The 19,777-nt window shown below is 45.5% G+C and overlaps 1 protein-coding gene across 1 annotated transcript in view; it reads left to right on the top strand.

Annotated features, from left to right (window-relative positions):
- DOCK5 (dedicator of cytokinesis 5) overlaps positions 1 to 19,777 on the top strand; it is a 92,597-nt gene that overhangs the window by 37,604 nt on the left and 35,216 nt on the right. The window contains 18 exon segments of the mRNA XM_074559148.1: positions 163 to 266; positions 542 to 734; positions 1,461 to 1,558; positions 2,608 to 2,697; positions 3,048 to 3,148; positions 3,964 to 4,098; positions 4,797 to 4,908; positions 5,178 to 5,248; positions 6,595 to 6,701; positions 7,331 to 7,467; positions 8,142 to 8,208; positions 8,211 to 8,236; positions 9,595 to 9,693; positions 12,576 to 12,670; positions 15,823 to 15,901; positions 17,593 to 17,693; positions 18,950 to 19,008; positions 19,460 to 19,614. Of these exon segments, the coding sequence (XP_074415249.1) occupies positions 163 to 266; positions 542 to 734; positions 1,461 to 1,558; positions 2,608 to 2,697; positions 3,048 to 3,148; positions 3,964 to 4,098; positions 4,797 to 4,908; positions 5,178 to 5,248; positions 6,595 to 6,701; positions 7,331 to 7,467; positions 8,142 to 8,208; positions 8,211 to 8,236; positions 9,595 to 9,693; positions 12,576 to 12,670; positions 15,823 to 15,901; positions 17,593 to 17,693; positions 18,950 to 19,008; positions 19,460 to 19,614 (1,829 nt within the window).

Below are 19,777 nucleotides of genomic sequence, written 5' to 3'. Positions count from 1 at the left end.
AAAAACCCCTAAAGTTGTGTGTGGGAGATGCTCCAGGAGGATGTGTTTGTGTAGCTGCAGTTAACTATTAAATAAAGCTGCTGCTGAGGTTAGAGGGCTGCATTTTGGGTTGTGTGGACATGAATAAGACAATGGCTAATGAAGATTTCTCCTGTTTTGCAGCCAGGGACAGATCTGAGAGGGCTTTTGGCATGGGCTTTGTGAAGCTGATGAATGCAGATGGAACAACACTGCAGGATGGCAAACACAATTTGATTATTTACAAGGTAACCTGGGCATTTCCAGCCTTGTCTCGTGTTTGACTCATCAAAACTCTCTCCTGGCTGATTTTCCAAGCAGTAGAAAGCTACAAAATGTGTGTGTGGGGTGGGAAATCCTCCTAAACTTTGTGGCTTTGGAAATAGCTCAGTTCATTGCAGTATGGGCAACTTCTCCCTGAAAGTAGGAACTCAAACAATGATCGAAATGAAAAAGTGTTTCAAACCCTTTCTGGCTGTCACTGTGGGCCATGACCCTTCTCCCTGCTGTGTCCAACCAACAGGGTGACAACAAGAAAATGGAAGATGCCAAGAGTTATTTGACTCTTCCTTGCACCAAAACAGAGATGGAGGAGAAGGAGGCTCCCTCAGGGAAAAACCTGCACTCTCTGGCCAACTTCACCCCCACGAAGGACAGCACAAAGGACAGCTTCCAGATTGCCACTGTCATCTGCTCCACCAAACTCACCCAGAATGGTAGGGCTTGTGCTGGGGCTCTGAATTGCAGAGGGCATTTTCTCCAGGCAGCTTTCTGTGTGTGGCCAGAGAGCTTCAGCTTTCGTTTTGCTGCTCCTGTGTCAGTGGCAGCCCCATCCCACCAAGCTCCCAGAATGTGTGTGCAGCCCCCAGAAACCCTTTCACACAAATGCTCAATCCAGACTGCCAGTGCTCAACCCAGCAAGGTTGTTGGCACATGTGGAAATGTCAGTGACCGTGTGTTTTATCAGAATTTGAAGTGTTTGAGGCTAATTGCCTTCTTTCCTCTGCCTGTTCAGAGAGCAGCAGTTGGGGCTGAGCTCTCCAGGGTGATGATGTGCATTAGCTCTGCCCTGTGCCAAAGGGGTCAGAATGAAGAGCAGTGTGTGCCTGAGCCAGCCTGGGCTGGTCAGTGATGGGAGACTTCCAGCAGCTCTGGAAGGGCTGTGCTGAGTCCTGCACTTCAATAAAATTCCGGGCTTGAGATACCTGCTCTTAAAAAAACCTGCAAAATGCTCTCCAAATGTGTTATCAGATGGCAGCCAGGTTTCCATTTATAGCAGAGCTTTGCTGTTTTGCCAAGACAGAAGCACCTCAAGGTAACATTCTGTACCTCAGGGTGATTGTTCTTTGTGCACTGGCTAAAAATAGCCCCCAGCCTTGCTGTGGGCTCTGTGCAGCCCTTCAGGCAGCTGCCGCTGCTGATTGCTCTTTGTGTCCTTGCAGTTGACCTGCTGGGTTTGCTGAACTGGCGCTCCAACGCCCACAACATCGCCCACAACCTCAGGAAGCTCATGGAGGTGGAAGGAGGAGAAATTGTGAAGGTATTCCCAGGGATCTGAGCCTCCTTGGTGCTCACAGTCCCATGTGTCAGCCTGGTGTTGGACCCAAAAGGTGTCTGGCTAGGCTGGGAGGGCAGGTCTGGGTGCTGAGGAATGGGAGAATCATCAGATCATGGGATGGTTTGGCTTGGAAGGGACCTTAAAAGCAGCTTTTTCCACCCCCTGCCATGGACAGGGGCACCTTCCACTGTCCCAGCTTGCTCCAACCTGGCCTTGGACACTTGGACACCAGGGATGGGGTAGCCACAGCTTCTCTGGGAGCCTGTGCTCCACCTCTCATTAGTGGAATTTACCAGAATTACAGACGTTGAATATTACAGGGATCAGGGAGAGAGCAGTGACTCTATTTTCCCCTTTATCCTTATGAAATAACAGATACATCCAAAGCCTAACTTTTCATTCTCAACTCCTTTGTGAATGAGGAGAGGCTTGCTGTGAATCTGGGAGCAGAGACAGCCCAGAGATCTCACAGCATGCTGTGGGGAGTGGACCTGAAATGGGAGAAAACATGAAGGATTTAGGATGAAGCCTTACCTGCAGAGAGGGGTCCCAAGAGTGAATGTGCTGGGATTATGCAAGGTGATGGTTTTATGGAGGAGCTGACCATGACAGGAATGTGTCACTGCAGACAGGCTGAGTGCAGGGTCCTGCCTGGGACAGGGCCAGGCTGCTTTGGAGAGCTCAGGATTTTCATCCTGTGGGATGAAAAGGCACTAGAACAGCAAAGTGGGGCCATTTAGGGCTGAGAAGAAAGATCTTCCTTACTGTAAAGATGATCATGACAATCATGTGCATGAACACAGGGCTGGGATCCCTTCTGAGAGGTTTTCTCATGGACACAGGGCTGGGATCCCTTCTGAGAGGTTTTGTGATGAACACAGGGCTGGGATTCCTTCTGAGTTGTTTTCTCAGGGACAGGATTTACAGTTCAGCCAGGCTGGAAGGGGAGGATTGATCCAGCTCATGCTGCTGTGCAGGATGCCAGAAGCAGTTTCCTTTCCTCACCTTTTACTGTTCCTTTCCCCCTCTAGTTTTTGCCAGACACCCTCGATGCACTTTTCAACATCATGATGGAAATGTCAGAAAATGAAACCTATGATTTCCTGGTGTTTGATGCCCTGGTGAGTGAATCTTCTGTGGCTGCAGAGTTTGTTTTCAGCCACATTTCCAGTCTGTTCCTGGTGATTCCAATGAGCAATTGGTATTTTGCTCTAGTAATAAAAGATATTTAAACACTTCTTAAGGCTTTTTCAGGAGCCAGGAATGAAATGCACATCAGATTTTTAGTAGCCACAGTGAAAAGAGTAATAAATTCCACACACACTGTGACTATTACAACATGAATAACACTCACTCTAGCATTAATGCTGTTGATAAAACAAAATTATAACCCAGCAAAATCAATTAGAGACTGTTCTGTTGGAGTTAGTGTGCAGCTCTGTGCATCTGCTTCCTTCTGGACTTTTGGCAGGTGTTCATTATTTCTTTGATTGGAGACATCAAGTTCCAGCATTTCAACGCTGTGCTCGAGACTTACATCTACAAACACTTCAGTGCAACCCTGGCCTATGTGTGAGTATTGGCCCAGGCCTCGGGTGTCACCCAGCAGTGGCACTGAGGGCTTTGGGGATGACATCAGCTCTTGGGGATGGATTTCATTAGGTCATTTTTGATGATGTTAATGGGGTAAAGGCAGCAGAGAGCAGAGTTCCATCCCTTCTGTGTACTCAGGAGAGAAAGAATCCTTCTTATTGCTCTTTTTGCCCTCTAAAAAATTCAGTTGTGAGATTTTTTTTCTGTGAAATCAGACAGAAAGGACTCTTCTGTCATGGATCTTGGCTTTCCTTGATCAAGCATCCCTCAGCCAAAGGTCACCACCCTTGTGGCAACAGAAGTGAAAAGTTCAAACTGAGGCCAATAGGGAGGGCAAAACCAGAAACCAAACTGCTTTTCCTCTCTGAAAATCTCCTTTTAATTTTTACTGATCCACATGAACTGGCTGTCACCCTAAAATAAACACAACTTGAAGTGCCCCTCTCCTGGAGTGCCTCCTTCCCTGCGCTGCCACACAACCACTGCGTCCACGTGGTTTCCTTTGCTCCTCCTGCTCCTCTCTGAGAGTTCTCACTCAGGGACAGAGCCTCAGTCCCTTCCCCTGGACTGGGGTTTGCATCTTCCTGCACAGCTCCTTTTAGGGCAGAGGAAAAGCAGAGCCAGAGGGTGCAGTCTGTGGGCTTTGAGCCCAAGGTGTGAGGAGGAGATGGGCTGTGAGCAGGAGCCCTGGGCTGTTCCTGTGCCTGCAGTTCCTCTCTGGGGTGAGGGAGCTGGGCCTGCACAGGAACTGAGCCGTGCCTGCATTGGTTCCCCTTTTTGTTCTATTTCCAAAGGAAACTCACCAAAGTGCTGAACTGCTACGTGGGGAATGCTGAGGACTCCAGCAAGACAGAGCTGCTCTTTGCAGCCCTGAAAGCCCTGAAATACCTGTTCAGGTTCATCGTGCAGTCCCGGGTGCTGTACCTGAGGTGGGTCCAGCCTTCCCTCCCTGGGCCTCTTCTGGGAAACCCACTGGAGTTCCTTCCAGTAAATACCACTAAGGCAGATATTCCTCACCAAATCCTCTATCACTGACTCACTAAGAGGATCTTTCTGCCCTTTGTCTGTGGCTGGAACAAATGAGTTGAGCAAAAATTGAAATACCTGATTAGAAGGGAGAAAAACCTTTTTGTCCCCCCTAACATGCAATAAGCAGCATATGGTAGAGCTGAAAAGGAACACAGTAGTTGTTTTTATAAAATAAAACATGGAATTTCCTCCTCATTTTCAGAAACTTTAAAAAACCAGTACACAGATACTTCAGTCATTGGGTGAGGTGGGGGATGACACATTCTCCAGTTGGGGTAAAATCAGAGTGGTTTAACTGTAGCTTCAAAAACATCTTTCCAGAGAGTCACAATGAGGGTTTGAAACCCTTTATTCATGTCCATTTTGGATTTTTTTTCCTGTTCAATACTTGGAACCCAATTTGCTGCAGTGGCAGCCTGAAAAGTGCAGGTTTTCCCCTCTGACAGATTCCAGCAGGAAATGGCTGCAAAATCTCCAATTCCATTTTTACCCCCATGGCTTTGCCAAAGGAGATGGCATGAAGATGTTGTTGTTGCACAGGATGAAATCCTGATTGAGCTGCTGGATCTGTGTGTGTAACTGGCCCTGTCCTTTGCAGTGTGTATGGGAAGAGTGAGGATGGGAATGAATTCAACGATGCAATTCGCCAGCTCTTCCTCTCCTTCAACATCCTCATGGACCGGCCCCTGGAGGAGGCTGTCAAGATCAAGGTGAGCAGAATTTCCAGGGAAAAGTGAAAAATTTCAATTAGATCAACTGGTGCAGTTGGGAAGGGGCTGGGCCAGAAAAAGGAAGGAGAGAATTATCCATGAATCCCTTCTCTTCCATCTTTCCCACTCTGCACTGCAGATCTTGGGTCCTGGAGGCTCTTTGGATGCATAAATTTGATTTTTTTTTTTATTTTAAACCAGTTCTCTGCAGTTGTCTTCACTGGATTTCCCACGTGCATTTCACGTCCTTGGTTTCTTTCTTCTTTCAGGGGGCAGCTTTAAAATATTTGCCAAGCATCATAAATGATGTCAAACTGGTATTTGACCCCGTTGAGCTCAGGTAACTGTATGAAGTTTGTTTGTCCTCTAAACTCAGTTTATCTGGGAGGAAGAATTTTGGAAACTTCATTAAAAACAGCCACTCTGGTTATGATCTGATGGTGCAGATCTTGTGCATGGACTCAAGGAAGTGCTTGCTGAGCTTTACAGGAAGTCAGGGGAGTTCAGAGGATTCTCTGCATCCCAGTTTTTCATTCTGGGAGTGTCCAAGCCCAGGTTGGATGGGCTTGGAGCAACATGGGATAGTGGGAAGTGTCCCTGCCCATGGCAGGGGTGGAGCTGGCTGATTTTAGGGTCCCTTACTACCCAAATCCTTCCAGGATTCTGGGATCCTTACAGACACCTTGAGATTTTACTGAAAAGCAAAATCTGAGGGCAGTGAGGTGTTGAAATCTTGTGCAAGTTTCCACCAGCCAGTTCTTGGTGAATGCTCCTGAAAAGTGTGGCAAAGGCTGAGCCTTGGCTGGGAGCCCAAAAGTTGTGTTTATCCAGGAAATTCTCAGCCCTGTGGGTTGCTGGTTGTGGTGCTCAGAGCTTTGCCCAGAGCTGCCCAGCCCTGTCTCCTGTCCTGCCACAAGTGATTTGCTGGGAAGCAGCAGACAGGCAGCAAATGGCCGTGGAATTTCATTAAAGGCAATCTGGGGCTGGAGTGAGTCACTGCTGCTGATGGAAGGGGCATCTGGGAGGAGGCTGTGCCTTTGTGCTGGGCACGTTCCAGCTTTCTCCAGGCTGCTGAGTCTGTTCAGATGAGGCCTTCAAACTGTCCCTGGGTGTGACAGCCAGGGGGAATAACCTGTGAGGGCACAGAGCAGTGGGATTAACCTGTGAGGGCACAGAGCAGTGGGATTAACCTGTGAGGGCTCAGGTTTGTAGGGTTTGGGATGCACCTGGTGTGTCCTGGAATAAAAGTTTCATTTAAAGAGGTTCAAGCCTGCAGTTTCTGAACACTGCTCAGTTTTACTTTCACAGAATTCACAGAATTCTGTGACTAGATTGGAAGAGACCTTAAAGATCATTGAGTTCAACCCACACCTTAACACCTCAACAGGGCTTTAAGTCCCTTGAGAATCACCCAGGGCTCTGTGGCAATGTGCCTGTTGGATGGAATTCCCAGAGGAGCTGTGGCTTTCCCATCCCTCCCAGGCTGGGGCATCCTGGGGCAGTGGGAGGTGTCCCTGCCATGGCAGGGGCTGCAGTTGGGGAGCTTTAAGTCCCTCCCAACCCATCCCATTGTGGGGTGCTGTGGTTCCAGCTGTGGCCCAGTGTCTGTGAGGGGTGGGTGGGCTGGTGCTGATGCTGCAAACACACTGCTACACTGACCCTCTGCTCCCTCTGCCTTGCCCACAGTGTCCTCTTCAGCAAGTTCATCCAGAGCATCCCTGACAACCAGCTGGTCCGGCAGAAGCTGAACTGCCTGACCAAGATTGTGGAGAGTGACCTGTTCAAGCAGGCTGGTGAGTGGCACTTGGGAGGCTCTGGGCCTCAAAAGCCTTCAAAAGGAGTTCCCTGTCAGTCATCAGGGGCCACCCACCATTAAATCCAGCTCTAGAAACATTCCTTGCCATGGAAACTGAGGTTTGTGCTGTCCAGCCTTTATACAATGCCCAGTGTGGGGGATCCTGATCCAGGGTGGTGATTCAGAAGGAGGGAGAAGCGGCGGGGGCTGTTTGATGGAATATACAGAATTTATAAATGAAAGGGTGGGGTTAGATGGGATAGTGGGAAGGAATTCCTTCCTGTGAGGGCAGGGAGGGGCTGGGATGGAATTCCCCGGGACCTGTGGCTGCCCCTGGATCCCTGAAGTGCCCAAGGCCAGGCTGGAGCCCCCTGGGGACAGTGGGAGGTGTTCCTGCCATGGCAGGGGTGGGATGAGATGATCTTTTTGGTCCCTTCAACCCAACCCATTCTGGGATTCACTGTTCATATTACAGATCATTTATGACTCTCCAGCCCATTTGTCATAGCTCCAGAGGCTTTAAGCATGTTCTGGTGTCCCAGATGGAATCAGGAGCAGGACTCTCCTGTGAGGTGCCCATCCCCAGGGCATGCTGAGGCTCTGCTCTGTCCCTGTGTCCCTTTGCAGAGTGCAGAGATGCCCTCCTGCCCCTGCTCATCGATCAGCTCAGTGGGCAGCTGGATGACAACTGCAGCAAGCCCGACCACGAGGCCAGCTCCCAGCTCCTGAGCAGTGTCCTGGAGGTCCTGGACCGCAAAGATGTGGTGAGCACGAGCTCTCAGGGCTGCCAGCTCAGCTCAGTTCTTCTTTTGAGAAGTCACAGTAAAGAAACATCCTCTACTTGTGCTTTAGTGAGTCAGAATTGTGATATTTATAGAAACTGGGATGGCTTGCTGTGCAGTTCTTTGTAAGGGCTCTGTCTGAAGAGGAGCCAGGAAAGGTTGAATTAGTTGTTATCACTACTAGAAGCATTTACTTCCCTTTCTAGGGACCAGAATGTCATCTCAGCTGCTTAGGTGGCTTGTTCAGTAATTTGGAGCAAGTCAAAGAAGTATTACATGGTATAAAAATGAGGAGGTTGCTCATTCTCTGTTATGGAATAGGGACAGCAATCACTGTTCAGCCAGAAAAATGTACTTCCCACTCTGTTCATGGGAATTGTTCTGAGTGCCTGTGAGCAGAGTGGTTTGAGCTGTTCAGAGAAGAGCTGCCAAAGCCCCAGCACGAGCTGATGAAGCTGGGGCAGATCCATTAAGGGAATTCTCCACCCAGTGAATCCCAGAGTGTTTGAATCGATCGCTCGTGCACTTAAATCTCCTTTTTCTGCTTCCCCTCATGAAATTCATCCCTGCCAGGGCAGCCCTCCCACACAGGGAGCTGCCCCTGGCAGGCTGTGCCTGAGGAATGGTCCCCAGTGTCCCTTGCTGGCTGTCCCCAGGGTGCCACTGCTCTGCACATCCAGCAGATGATGGAGCGGCTGCTGCGCCGGATCAACCGCACGGTGATCGGATGAGCCGCCAGAGCCCGCACATCGTGAGAGCCCTTCCACCTTCCCACCTTCCCTGCCTTGTCTGAGGGGTTCTACCCCCTGAGAGCCCTTCCCACCTTCCCTGTCTCTGACAGAGGGGTTCAGTCCCAGAGAGCCCTTCCCTGCCTCTGACTGAGGGGTTCAGTCCCTGAAAGCCCTTCCCACCTTCCCTGCCTGCCTCCTCAGGAGCTCTGACTGAGGGGTTCAGACCCTGGGAGCCCTTCCCCAGCACCTTTAACTGAGGGGTTCATTCCCTGGGAGCCCTCCCCTCCCTCCCCAGCACCTTTAACTGAGGGTTCATTCCCTGGGAGCCCCTCCTCTCCTTCCCCAGCACCTTTAACTGAGGGGTTCATTCCCTGGGAGCCCTCCCCTCCCTCCCCAGCACCTTTAACTGAGGGTTCATTCCCTGGGAGCCCTCCCCTCCCTCCCCAGCACCTTTAACTGAGGGGTTCATTCCCTGGGAGCCCTCCTCTCCTTCCCCAGCACCTTTAACTGAGGGTTCATTCCCTGGGAGCCCTCCCCTCCTTCCCCAGCACCTTTAACTGAGGGGTTCATTCCCTGGGAGCCCTCCCCTCCCTCCCCAGCACTCCCTGCAGTGGGTTCATCCCCTGGGAGCTCTCAGTGGGCAGCAGTTCATTCCTGATGAGCTCATCTCTCCCTGCCCTGCAGGGCTTCTGTGCCACCCAGCCGTGGCTCCTGGTGTTTCTGTGAGGATTAGGATTCAGGTTATCCCCCTCCCACTTTGAGCTGAGTCACTGGGGGTGATTTCATTTCCTTTTGGCCCTGTGCACAGAATTTTGTGTCAGTGCAGTGCCTGACACAGGATCTGTGCTGCATTTTGTCACCTGGGCTCAGCAGGGTGAAACGTTGGGGGATGAGACCCTTCAGGGGCATTTCTGACTGAGGGGTGCAGGCAGCTCTGGGGTGCTTTAACTCACCCTGGAGTTCATGTACAGAAGGATGGGAAAGCCAGGAGCTGGGATTTGCCTGATTTTTGATGAGTCTGGGGTCACTTCATTGTGCCACCCATGAGAATTGCAGCTGGCCCTGCTAAATCTGAAAATCAGAGTCAGCTTGGAAAAGACCTTTAAGATCTGATGGAGTGGATCAATATATATATAAAATAAAATTCTGTGTTGGGAGGATGTGTTTCTCTTGTGATCCATGGGGAGAAAGAAGGCAATACCCAGATTTCAAACTTGAATTTTAGGAATTCTTGACTGGTTTGGAGGAGCAGTCTCAGGCTGATGTCAGGACACAGATAAGGAGGATTCTGATCAGTGATATTTGATCAGGTCACATTTAGAAGTTACAGTGCTTAAGCCAGGAGAACAACCAGTGATTTGTGGCTTTCCCTTTGCAGGGTATCTTCGTGGCCTGCATGACAGCCATCCTGAGGCAGATGGATGATTTCCATTACAGCCATTACATCAACACTTTCAAAACCAGGCAGGACATCATTGTAAGTCAGCCTGGCTGGGCAGTGAGCTCAGCCTGACTCTGCTCTGCAGGGTCATCCTCTGCTCACTTTGGGGCAGCAAACCCTCAGCAGTGGCTCCTGGTGCCACAGTGTCTGGGAATTCATTCCTGTCACCCTTGCTGGGCACTGGGGGGGTTGCTGACTCAGCAGAGCCCTGGAGCAGCGTTTGTGGCATTGAGGAAAACATCTTTCATGGGTAAAAAAATGTTTGATTTGAGTCAGGAACCAGAAGAGGGAATGAAGATGGAAAAGTAAAGCATTTCATTGTCTGGCTCTCACTTTGTGCCCCTGTTCTCTTTATCTAATTCTTTCTCCTCCTCTGAAGTTTAATTAAATGCTTGAATCTTGCTTTAGTGGCAGCAATGCAGAAGGCTCTCAGAATGTTAAAAATTCACATCCCCAAAACCTTTGGGTGTGAAACAAGGTGAAATATTACATTTTTCTGCTTAAAGCCAGCAGATTTTCCCTCAAACTCCCCCAAATGGCCCAACTTGTATTTTAGCAAGACTGGTGCACAACACAAGAACTGTTGGAGCTTTTTTGTCCCTTTATTCCTTATTTTGCAATTGGCAAGTGGCAGTTTATTGAAATATCAGCTGGGGAATGGCCCGGAGTTTTGTTCTTCCTGTACCAAAATCCACCAGAAGGTCTGGATTTCATTTTGGGGAGCCAAGGTGATCCCTTTTTTCCCTGTGCAGTTGGAATTACAGAATTTCACAGAAAATCACTTGCAAAATCAGCTCTTGGGGCAGCGTGGAGCAACACAGCCATCTACAGGTCACTCCCACTTCATGTGGCTTTGGGACTGCTTTTATCTTAGCCAAGTGAAGGAAAGGAAAGGAAAGGAAAGGAAAGGAAGGAAAGGAAAGGAAAGGAAAGGAAAGGAAAGGAAAGGAAAGGAAAGGAAAGAAAGGAAAGGAAAGGAAAGGAAAGGAAAGGAAAGGAAAGGAAAGGAAAGGAAAGGAAAGGAAAGGAAAGGAAAGGAAAGGAAAGGAAAGGAAGAAGGAAAGGAAAGGAAGAAGGAAAGGAAAGGAAGAAGGAAAGGAAAGGAAAGGAAGAAGGAAAGGAAGAAGGAAAGGAAGAAGGAAAGGAAAGGAAGAAGGAAAGGAAAGGAAGAAGGAAAGGAAAGGAAGAAGGAAAGGAAAGGAAGAAGGAAAGGAAAGGAAGAAGGAAAGGAAAGGAAAGGAAAGGAAAGGAAAGGAAAGAAAGGAAAGGAAAGGAAAGGAAAGGAAAGGAAAGGAAAGGAAGAAGGAAAGGAAAGGAAGAAGGAAAGGAAAGGAAGAAGGAAAGGAAAGGAAGAAGGAAAGGAAAGGAAGAAGGAAAGGAAAGGAAGAAGAAAGGAAAGGAAGAAGGAAAGGAAAGGAAGAAGGAAAGGAAAGGAAGAAGGAAAGGAAAGGAAGAAGGAAAGGAAAGGAAGAAGGAAAGGAAAGGAAGAAGGAAAGGAAAGGAAGAAGGAAAGGAAAGGAAGAAGGAAAGGAAAGGAAGAAGGAAAGGAAAGGAAGAAGAAAGGGAAGGAAGAAGGAAAGGGAAAAAGGAAGAAGGAAAAGGAAAGGCTAAGGAAAAGGATAAGAAAAAGAAAAAGGAAAGGGGAGGGAAAGGGAAAGGGAATGGGAGCCCAAATCAGGCAGATTTAGGAATTCTGGAAGTTTTCATCCAGTGAGAAGATTTTCAGGATGATCATGGGAAATAATAATTTCTAATCTTATTTTTCTACACCTTTAAATCTACAGGAGCTAACCTGCCTTTGTAGTGGTGTGGTAGTTGTTAATACCAACAGAAAATTTTGTTTTACTGCTATAACTGCTTTTATTTTTGCTGTTCTTTCTTTGTGCTGGTACTTCCAGCCCTGCCTTGGCATCATTCCCTGTTAGTTTGGCACTTCTAGGAGTTAATTCATGTCTTCAAGGTGCCCATGTCAAGGCCAGCCCTCTCATCAGGCTCTGATTTAATAAAGCCAAAAGGATTTTTACTGAGGCAGCACCAAGTGCTCCATTTCTCCATCAATATCTTGCCAATTCTTCAGCCCAAACTGTTCAGCTCAACAGATTTTTTGCTGGTGATCATTTCAAGGGGATGGCTCCTCCTGTGACCTTCTTTGTGTCCCTCTCACATTTGAATATTAATGTGCTGCTGCAGAGAACAGAATTGATTTAAGAGCTCAGAGTGGCTTTTGGACCTGCAGAGACCACAAGGAGGAGATCAATATTCCTGCTGCTCCCTTCTTTTGCTCATCTCTGCTCATTTTCCTTTTTTTCCTCTCTCATTCTGCAGTTCAACCTTGTTTTTTTCCAAGTTTGAAGTCTTGTTTGGAGGGTGTTTGTGCAAAAAGTGTCTTTTCTACAATAATGTAGGATAATTCTAAATCACATCTCTGATGTTATATTCACTGTCTCTCCTTAACTGTTCTTAAACAGGACCAGGAAAGGTTTAACTCTAATTAGTGAGTGAAATACAATAATTTCAGGCTTTCTAGACCATTCTGTTGCATTGTCACCACTCAGAGACTTGGGAACAAGCCCTGCAATATTGGTTTTGCTGTCTAATCCAGCTTGTGCACTGCTCCAGCACAGCTTAATGCAAAACAGCAAAGACAGATCTCATTAACCAGACCAGCATTGTGTGCAGTTGTTTCTCCTTGTGCCACTGGATGGATGAGATGCCAGCAATAATTTCATTATTGGGCCGTACCCACAGGATGAGAGCCCCCTGTTAGGCAGGGCAGGGCATTGATTGCCAATTAGCAGGATCATTAATCAGTGCAATCCCAGACATTTGCATTTCATGAGGTCACTGCAGCATCTCCCTGTAACCCCATGGACACAACCCCTCCACGTGCAGCCTGATGGGTTTTATTGCTCCAACAGGATTTCCTGATGGAAACATTCATTATGTTCAAGGACCTGATTGGGAAGAACGTGTACGCAGCTGACTGGATGGTCATGAACATGATGCAGAGCAGGTACAGGCCTGAGCCTGGGCTGGTCTGGCTCTGGGGCCTCCCTGGGCCTGATGGGAGGGTGACTCACACAAGGCAGTTTTCTTCCTATTTTTTACAATTTATTTATTTTATTTATGTTCTTTTCTTTATTTATTTCTTGTTATTTTTATTTATTTATTGTTGTTTCTTAAGGCTTAAGCCTGGTTTAAGTACAGGCTTGAGTCTGGGTAGAATCTGGCTTTGGAGCCTCCCTGGACCTGATGGGAGGGTGACTCACACAAGGCAGTTTTCTTGTTTTTTAAAAAAATTTATTTGTTTTATTTATGCTCTTTTATTTATTCATTTATTGTTATTTTTATTTATTTATTTTTATTTCTAAGGCTTAAGTCTGGTTTAAGTACAGGCTTGAGTCTGGGTGAAATGGTTTTGGAGCCTCCCTGGGCCTGACAGGAGGGTGACTCACATGTAGCAGTTTTCTTGTTATTTTTTAAAATATATTGATTTCATTTATGTTATTTTCTTTTATTTATTTATTTATTGTTATTTTTATTTATTTATTTTTATTTCTAAGGCTTAAGTCTGGGTTAAGTGGTTTTGGAGCCTCCCTGGGCCTGGCATGACTCACATGTGGCAGTTTTCTTATTTTTTAAAGTGTATTGATTTCATTTATTTTCTTTTCTTTATTTATTTCTTCTTATTTTATTTATTTAATTTTATTTCTAAGGCTTGAGTCTGGTTTAAGTACAGGCTTAAGTCTGGGTAGAGTCTGGCTTTGGGGCCTCCCTGGGCCTGACAGGAGGGTGACTCACACAAGTCAATTTTCTTGTTTTTTTTTAAAAAGAAAATTTAATTTATGTTATTTTATTTTCTTTATTTATTTCTTGTTATATTTATTTTTATTTCTTAAAGCTTCAGTCTGGTTTAAGTACAGGCTTGAGTCTGGGTTAAGTGGTTTTGGAGCCTCCCTGGGCCTGACAGGAGGGCGACTCACATGTGGCAGTTTTCTTGTATTTTTTTTAAATTTATTGATTTCATTTATTTTCTTTATTTCTTCTTATTTTATTTATTTAATTTTATTTCTAAGGCTTGAGTCTGGTTTAAGTACAGGCTTAAGTCTGGGTAGAGTCTGGCTTTGGAGCCTCCCTGGACCTGACAGGAGGGTGACTCACACAAGGCAATTTTCTTGGTTTTTAAAAAAATTACTGATTTAATTTAGGTTATTTTCTTTTCTTTATTTATTTCTTTTTATATTTATTTTTATTTCTTTAAGCTTAAGTCTGGTTTAAGTACAGGCTTAAGTCTGGGTTAAATGGTTTTGGAGCCTCCCTGGACCTGACAGGAGGGTGACTCACATGTGGCAGTTTTCTTGTTATTTTTTAAATTTATTGATTTCATTTACGTTATTTTCTTTTCTTTCTTTATTTATTGTTACTTTATTTATTTAATTTTATTTCTAAGGCTTCAGTCTGGTTTAAGTACAGGCTTAAGTCTGGGTAGAGTCTGGTTTTGGAGCCTCCATGGACCTGATGGGAGGGTGACTCACACAAGGCAGTTTTCTTGTTTTTAAAAAAAATTTATTTATTTTATTTATGCTCTTTTATTTATTGTTATTTTTATTTATTTTTATTTCTAAGGCTTAATTGTGGTTTAAGTGCAGGCTTAAGTCTGGGTAGAGTCTGGCTTTGGAGCCTCCCTGGACCTGACAGGAGGGTGACTCACACAAGGCAGTTTTCTTGTTTTTAAAAAAAATTATTGGTTTAATTTATGTTATTTTATTTTCTTTATTTATTTCTTTTTATATTTATTTTTATTTCTGAAAGCTTCAGTCTGGTTTAAGTACAGGCTTAAGTCTGGGTTAAGTCTGGCTTTGGAGCCTCCCTGGACCTGACAAGAGAGTGACTCACATGTGGCAGTTTTCTTTTATTTTTTTTAATTTATTGATTTCATTTATGTTATTTTCTTTTCTTTATTTATTTATTGTTATTTTATTTATTTATTTTTATTTCTAAGGCTTAAGTCTGGTTTAAGTACAGGCTTAAGTCTGGGTGAAATGGTTTTGGACCCTCCCTGGGCCTGACAGGAGGGCGACTCACATGTAGCAGTTTTCTTGTTATTTTTTAAAATATATTGATTTCATTTATGTTATTTTCTTTTATTTATTTATTTATTGTTATTTTTATTTATTTATTTTTATTTCTAAGGCTTAAGTCTGGGTTAAGTGGTTTTGGAGCCTCCCTGGGCCTGGCATGACTCACATGTGGCAGTTTTCTTATTTTTTAAAATGTATTGATTTCATTTATTTTCTTTATTTATTTCTTCTTATTTTATTTATTTAATTTTATTTCTAAGGCTTGAATCTGGTTTAAGAACAGGCTTAATTCTGGGTAGAGTCTGGCTTTGGAGCCTCCCTGGACCTGACAAGAGAGTGATTCACATGTGGCAGTTTTCTTTTATTTTTTTAAATTTATTGATTTCATATATGTTATTTTCTTTTCTTTATTTATTTATTGTTATTTTATTTATTTATTTTATTTCTAAGGCTTCAGTCTGGGTTAAGTACAGGCTTAAGTCTGGGTAGAGTCTGGCTTTGGAGCCTCCCTGGGCCTGACAGGAGGGTGACTCACATGTAGCAGTATCCTTGTTATTTTTTAAAATGTATTGATTTCATTTATGTTATTTTCTTTTATTTATTTATTGTTATTTTTATATATTTTCTTCTTATTTTCTTCAGCCACTTCAGGTTGGTTTCAATCAGATTCCAGCTGTTTTTAGTTCCTGTGTATTTTCACTGGTAGAACTGGCAGTCTCTGTCCTGCCCAGAACATGACTGAGCCCTGGGTTCTTTTTTCCAGCTTAAACCAGAGAAGCCTTTTTGATCTCAGTTCTGGGGGAATCACATGGGAAACCTAAACCCAGAGCTGGCCAATGCTTAACCCCTGTCCCAGAGAGGAAATGTTCCCTGATGTCCAACCTGAGCCTCCCCAATGCAGCTCGAGGCTGTTGAACCAAGGGTTGGCTTTGCCTGAATGTTCCCTGATTTAGAGGAATTCCTGCCTTTTTGGGAGCGTCTGTTGCCATCTGCTGAGCTTGCACATCGGAGCTGTGAGCCCAGAGCTGCAGTGTCACTGATTTTGGGTACAGAATCACCTTATTTGATGTTTTTGTCTCTTCAGGGTTTTCCTCCGGGCAGTGAACCAATTCACCTCCGTCCTCAACCGCTTCTTCCTGGATCAGACTCATTTTGAGCTCCAGGTGATTGTCCTGTTTTCTCTGGATTTTCTTATGGATCCCAGCCCTGTTTTTTCTGGATTTTCTTATGGATCCCAGCCCATTTTTCTCTGGATTTTCTTATGGGTCCCAGACCTGTTTTTTCTGGATTTTCTTATGGGTCCCAGCCCATTTTTCTCTGGATTTTCTTATGGGTCCCAGACCTGCTAGAACAGCTAAACCCCACTGGTAGCAGGCTGTGGCTCACTGAGGTTCCCTCCCTCATGGAGGGGGCTCTGCATTTGGGGCTGGGCAGCTCTTTTGTGCCTGTGGTTGCTTTTCCTTTGTTTTCTCCTCTCGGGTTTCTGTGCTTGAGATGACCCTGAGGTGTTGGAAACTCTCTTTTTCCCAGCCCTGCGACCAAAGTTGAGATTCATCAGTTCTGCGTGTCAAGGTTGTTTATCTTCTCTGATCTGTTCCATTCTGTCTCTGCCCTGCTGAGATCTGTCCAGCAGGTTGGGTTGTGGCACAGTCCCTGCCCTTGGGGTGCTGTTGGCTTTTTATACTAAGAACTACCTGTGCTTTATTTACAATAATTTTCCAAAACCCATCACCCATGTTAGACAGTCTGTCTCTGCTCTAAACCAATCCAAAAGTGCCACCATCACAGCAGAGGATGGAGGACAAGAAGGAGAAGAAGAAGGAAGAAGGAAGAAGAAAGAAGGAACAAAGAAGAAGAAGGAAGAAAGAAGAAGAAGGAAGAAGGAGAAGGAAGAAGGAGAAGGAAGAAGGAGAAGGAAGAAGGAGAAGGAAGAAGGAGAAGGAAGAAAGAAGAAGGAAGAAGGAGAAGGAAGAAGGAGAAGGAAGAAGGAGAAGGAAGAAGGAGAAGGAAGAAGGAGAAGGAAGAAGGAGAAGGAAGGAAGAAGGAGAAGGAAGAAGAAGAAGGAGAAGAAAGAAGGAGAAGGAAGAAGAAGGAAGAAGAAGAAGGAAGGAAGAAGGAAGAAGAAGAAGGAAGGAAGAAGGAAGAAGAAGAAGGAAGGAAGAAGGAGAAGGAAGAAGGAGAAGGAAGAAGGAGAAGAAAGAAGGAGAAGGAAGAAGGAGAAGGAAGAAGGAGAAGGAAGAAGAAGAAGGAAGGAAGAAGGAGAAGAAAGAAGGAGAAGAAAGAAGAAGAAGGAAGAAAGAAGAAGGAAGAAGGAGAAGGAAGAAGGAGAAGGAAGAAGGAGAAGGAAGAAGGAGAAGGAAGAAGAAGAAGGAAGGAAGAAGGAGAAGGAAGAAGAAGAAGGAGGAAGAAGGAGGAAGAAGGAGAAGGAAGAAGGAAGGAAGAAGGAGGAAGAAGGAAGAAGAAGAAGGAAGGAAGAAGGAGAAGGAAGGAAGAAGAAGAAGGAAGAAGAAGAAGGAAGGAAGAAGAAGAAGGAGGAAGGGACAGGACACACCCAGATTCTTCTGTCTTGACTCTTGAACCCCCATTCTAACATCCAAAATTCTACTTTTTCACCCTGTGACAAATTCACTCTCATTCTACTCAAACCCTTGTGCCTTGTAACTCCTCACACAAAGTTGGGAATCGTTTCCATGGGCTGAAATCAAAGGCACAGGTGGTTTTGGTGGTTTTGGTGGTTTTGACTCTGTGCCAAGGTCTCTGAGCCCCCTGCCAGGGTCTGGAGTCCTCCAGGGCAGCCAGAGCAATGTCCTGGCTTCTGACATCCTCCCATTTTAATCTCCTTTCTCTCCCCCAGCTCTGGAATAACTATTTCCACTTGGCCGTTGCCTTCCTCACTCACGAGTCCCTGCAGCTGGAAACCTTCTCCCAGGCCAAACGCAACAAAATCATCAAGAAGTGAGTTCCCATTTCCCTTTTTGCTGTCAGGGCTCCGTTTGGGCTGTTCAGACCCCCCCAGGCTGGGAGGAGGTGCTGTGGAGATGCTGATGAAGGCACTGTGGTAAAGGGGTGAGCAGGACAAGATGTCAGGGCTGGAAATTAGGGCTGGGTGAAGTTTGGTCAGGCAGATCTTGAACTGTTGCAGCACCTTGCCAGGGGTCTCTCCACTGGAGACTCTTTAATGGAAAGGTTGGCATGATTCCCAAAATTCCCTTTTGCAATTCCTCAGCCTTTGTGGAAGGTAGGTCAGAGGAATCCTCAAAGCCCTCCAGCTTTTTAGTCCCCCAACTTTTACTTTTCTTCATTTCAGAGCCATTCATATCCCCAAACCAGCAATTTTTAGTCACTGAGAAGCTTTTACCTCTTCATTCCCTTGGCATTGGGTGCCTGGATATCTCTGAGCATCCTGACACAGACTTTTGTTAGGATTTTTCCTCTTTTTTCTGCAGAAGTGGCTTGAAGAAGCCTGATAGTGAAATCATTTTGCATTGCCTCGATGTCAGAGGTTAAAACTTTAGGGAAAAATACCCAAACCCAACCAGAGTGGGGTGGAATTGCAGAATTCCCCTTTTCTCTGCAGAAGTGGCTTGAAGAAGCTTGATAGTGAAATCATTTTGCATTGCCTCGATGTCAGAGGTTAAAGCTTTAGTAAAAAACACCCAAACCCAACCAGAGTGGGGTGGAATTGCAGGAAAAAACACCCAAACCCAGCCAGAGTGGGGTGGAATTGCAGAATTCCCCTTTTTTTCTGCAGAAGTGGCTTGAAGAAGCCTGATAATGAAATCATTTTGCATTGCCTCGATGTCAGAGGTTAAAGCTTTAGGAAAGAAAACCCAAACCCAACCAGAGTGGGGTGGAATTGCAGAAAAAACACCCAAACCCAACCAGAGTGGGGTGGAATTGCAGAAAAAACACCCAAACCCAACCAGAGTGGGGTGGAATTGCAGAAAAAACACCCAAACCCAACCAGAGTGGGGTGGAATTGCAGGAAAAACACCCAAACCCAACCAGAGTGGGGCGGAATTGCAGGAAGCAGAGGGGCTGCAGCTTTCAGGAAATCTGAATTCCCAGGAATTCTGCTCTCAGCAATCTGCAGTGCCCTGGCAGAGGGAGCTGTGCCCATTGGTGCCTCTCCCGTTCACTCTCCAGCAGCATTGCCAGGATCATTGCAGGGCTTGGGCCTCTCTCATCTCTGCTTTCCCTGCTTTCTCTAGGTATGGGGACATGAGGAAAGAAATTGGCTTCAAAATCAGGGATATGTGGTATAACCTGGGTGAGTTCCAGCTAAAGAATTCTCTTTATTCCAGCTTTCAAGCTGCCTTTCAGATCCTTTATTTCCTTATAAAAGCTGCACGTGTTTCATGTGGGGAAATGCACTTACAGTTCAGCTGTTTCAGCACACAAAAATCTCTTTTTTTCTGTGAAGAACTTGGAAAAGCTGATTTTCTCCTCACATCAGCTGCTGAGATAATTTCTTAGATTCCCTCCAAAGGATGTTCTGCCATGTAAAGGATGAGTGGGATTTTTCAGAGAGCCTTTTTTTGTGATTTACAATTCAGCTCAATTATTTCCTTGGGCTATTCCTGAATTTTGGAGCTGTAACCTGGTAATTCTTGAATGAAATCCACATTCTGAGCAGAGTGGTTGCTGTGTGAATAATGTGCTTAAACATTGGGAAATGCAAATCCTGCCACTGGATGTGTTTGACTCTGAATTTCTTGCAGGTCCCCACAAAATCAAGTTCATCCCCGCGATGGTGGGGCCGATCCTGGAGGTGACCCTGGTCCCTGAGCCTGAGCTGAGGAAAGCAACAATTCCCATTTTTTTTGACATGATGCAGTGTGAGTTCAACTTCAGTGGGAATGGGAACTTCCACATGGTAAGGGATGCCATATATAACCCATATATAACCCATATATAGAATAATACAGTATATAGAGATATTAAATGCAATATAATATTAAAATATATATATAATGATGAAATATTATATAATAACATATATAATAATGAAATATATATAATGAATATAATATTAAATA

The sequence above is a fragment of the Zonotrichia albicollis genome, chromosome 26 (assembly GCF_047830755.1).
Source record: "Zonotrichia albicollis isolate bZonAlb1 chromosome 26, bZonAlb1.hap1, whole genome shotgun sequence".
Lineage (NCBI taxonomy): Eukaryota > Metazoa > Chordata > Aves > Passeriformes > Passerellidae > Zonotrichia > Zonotrichia albicollis.
This window is presented reverse-complemented; position numbering and strand designations above follow the sequence as displayed.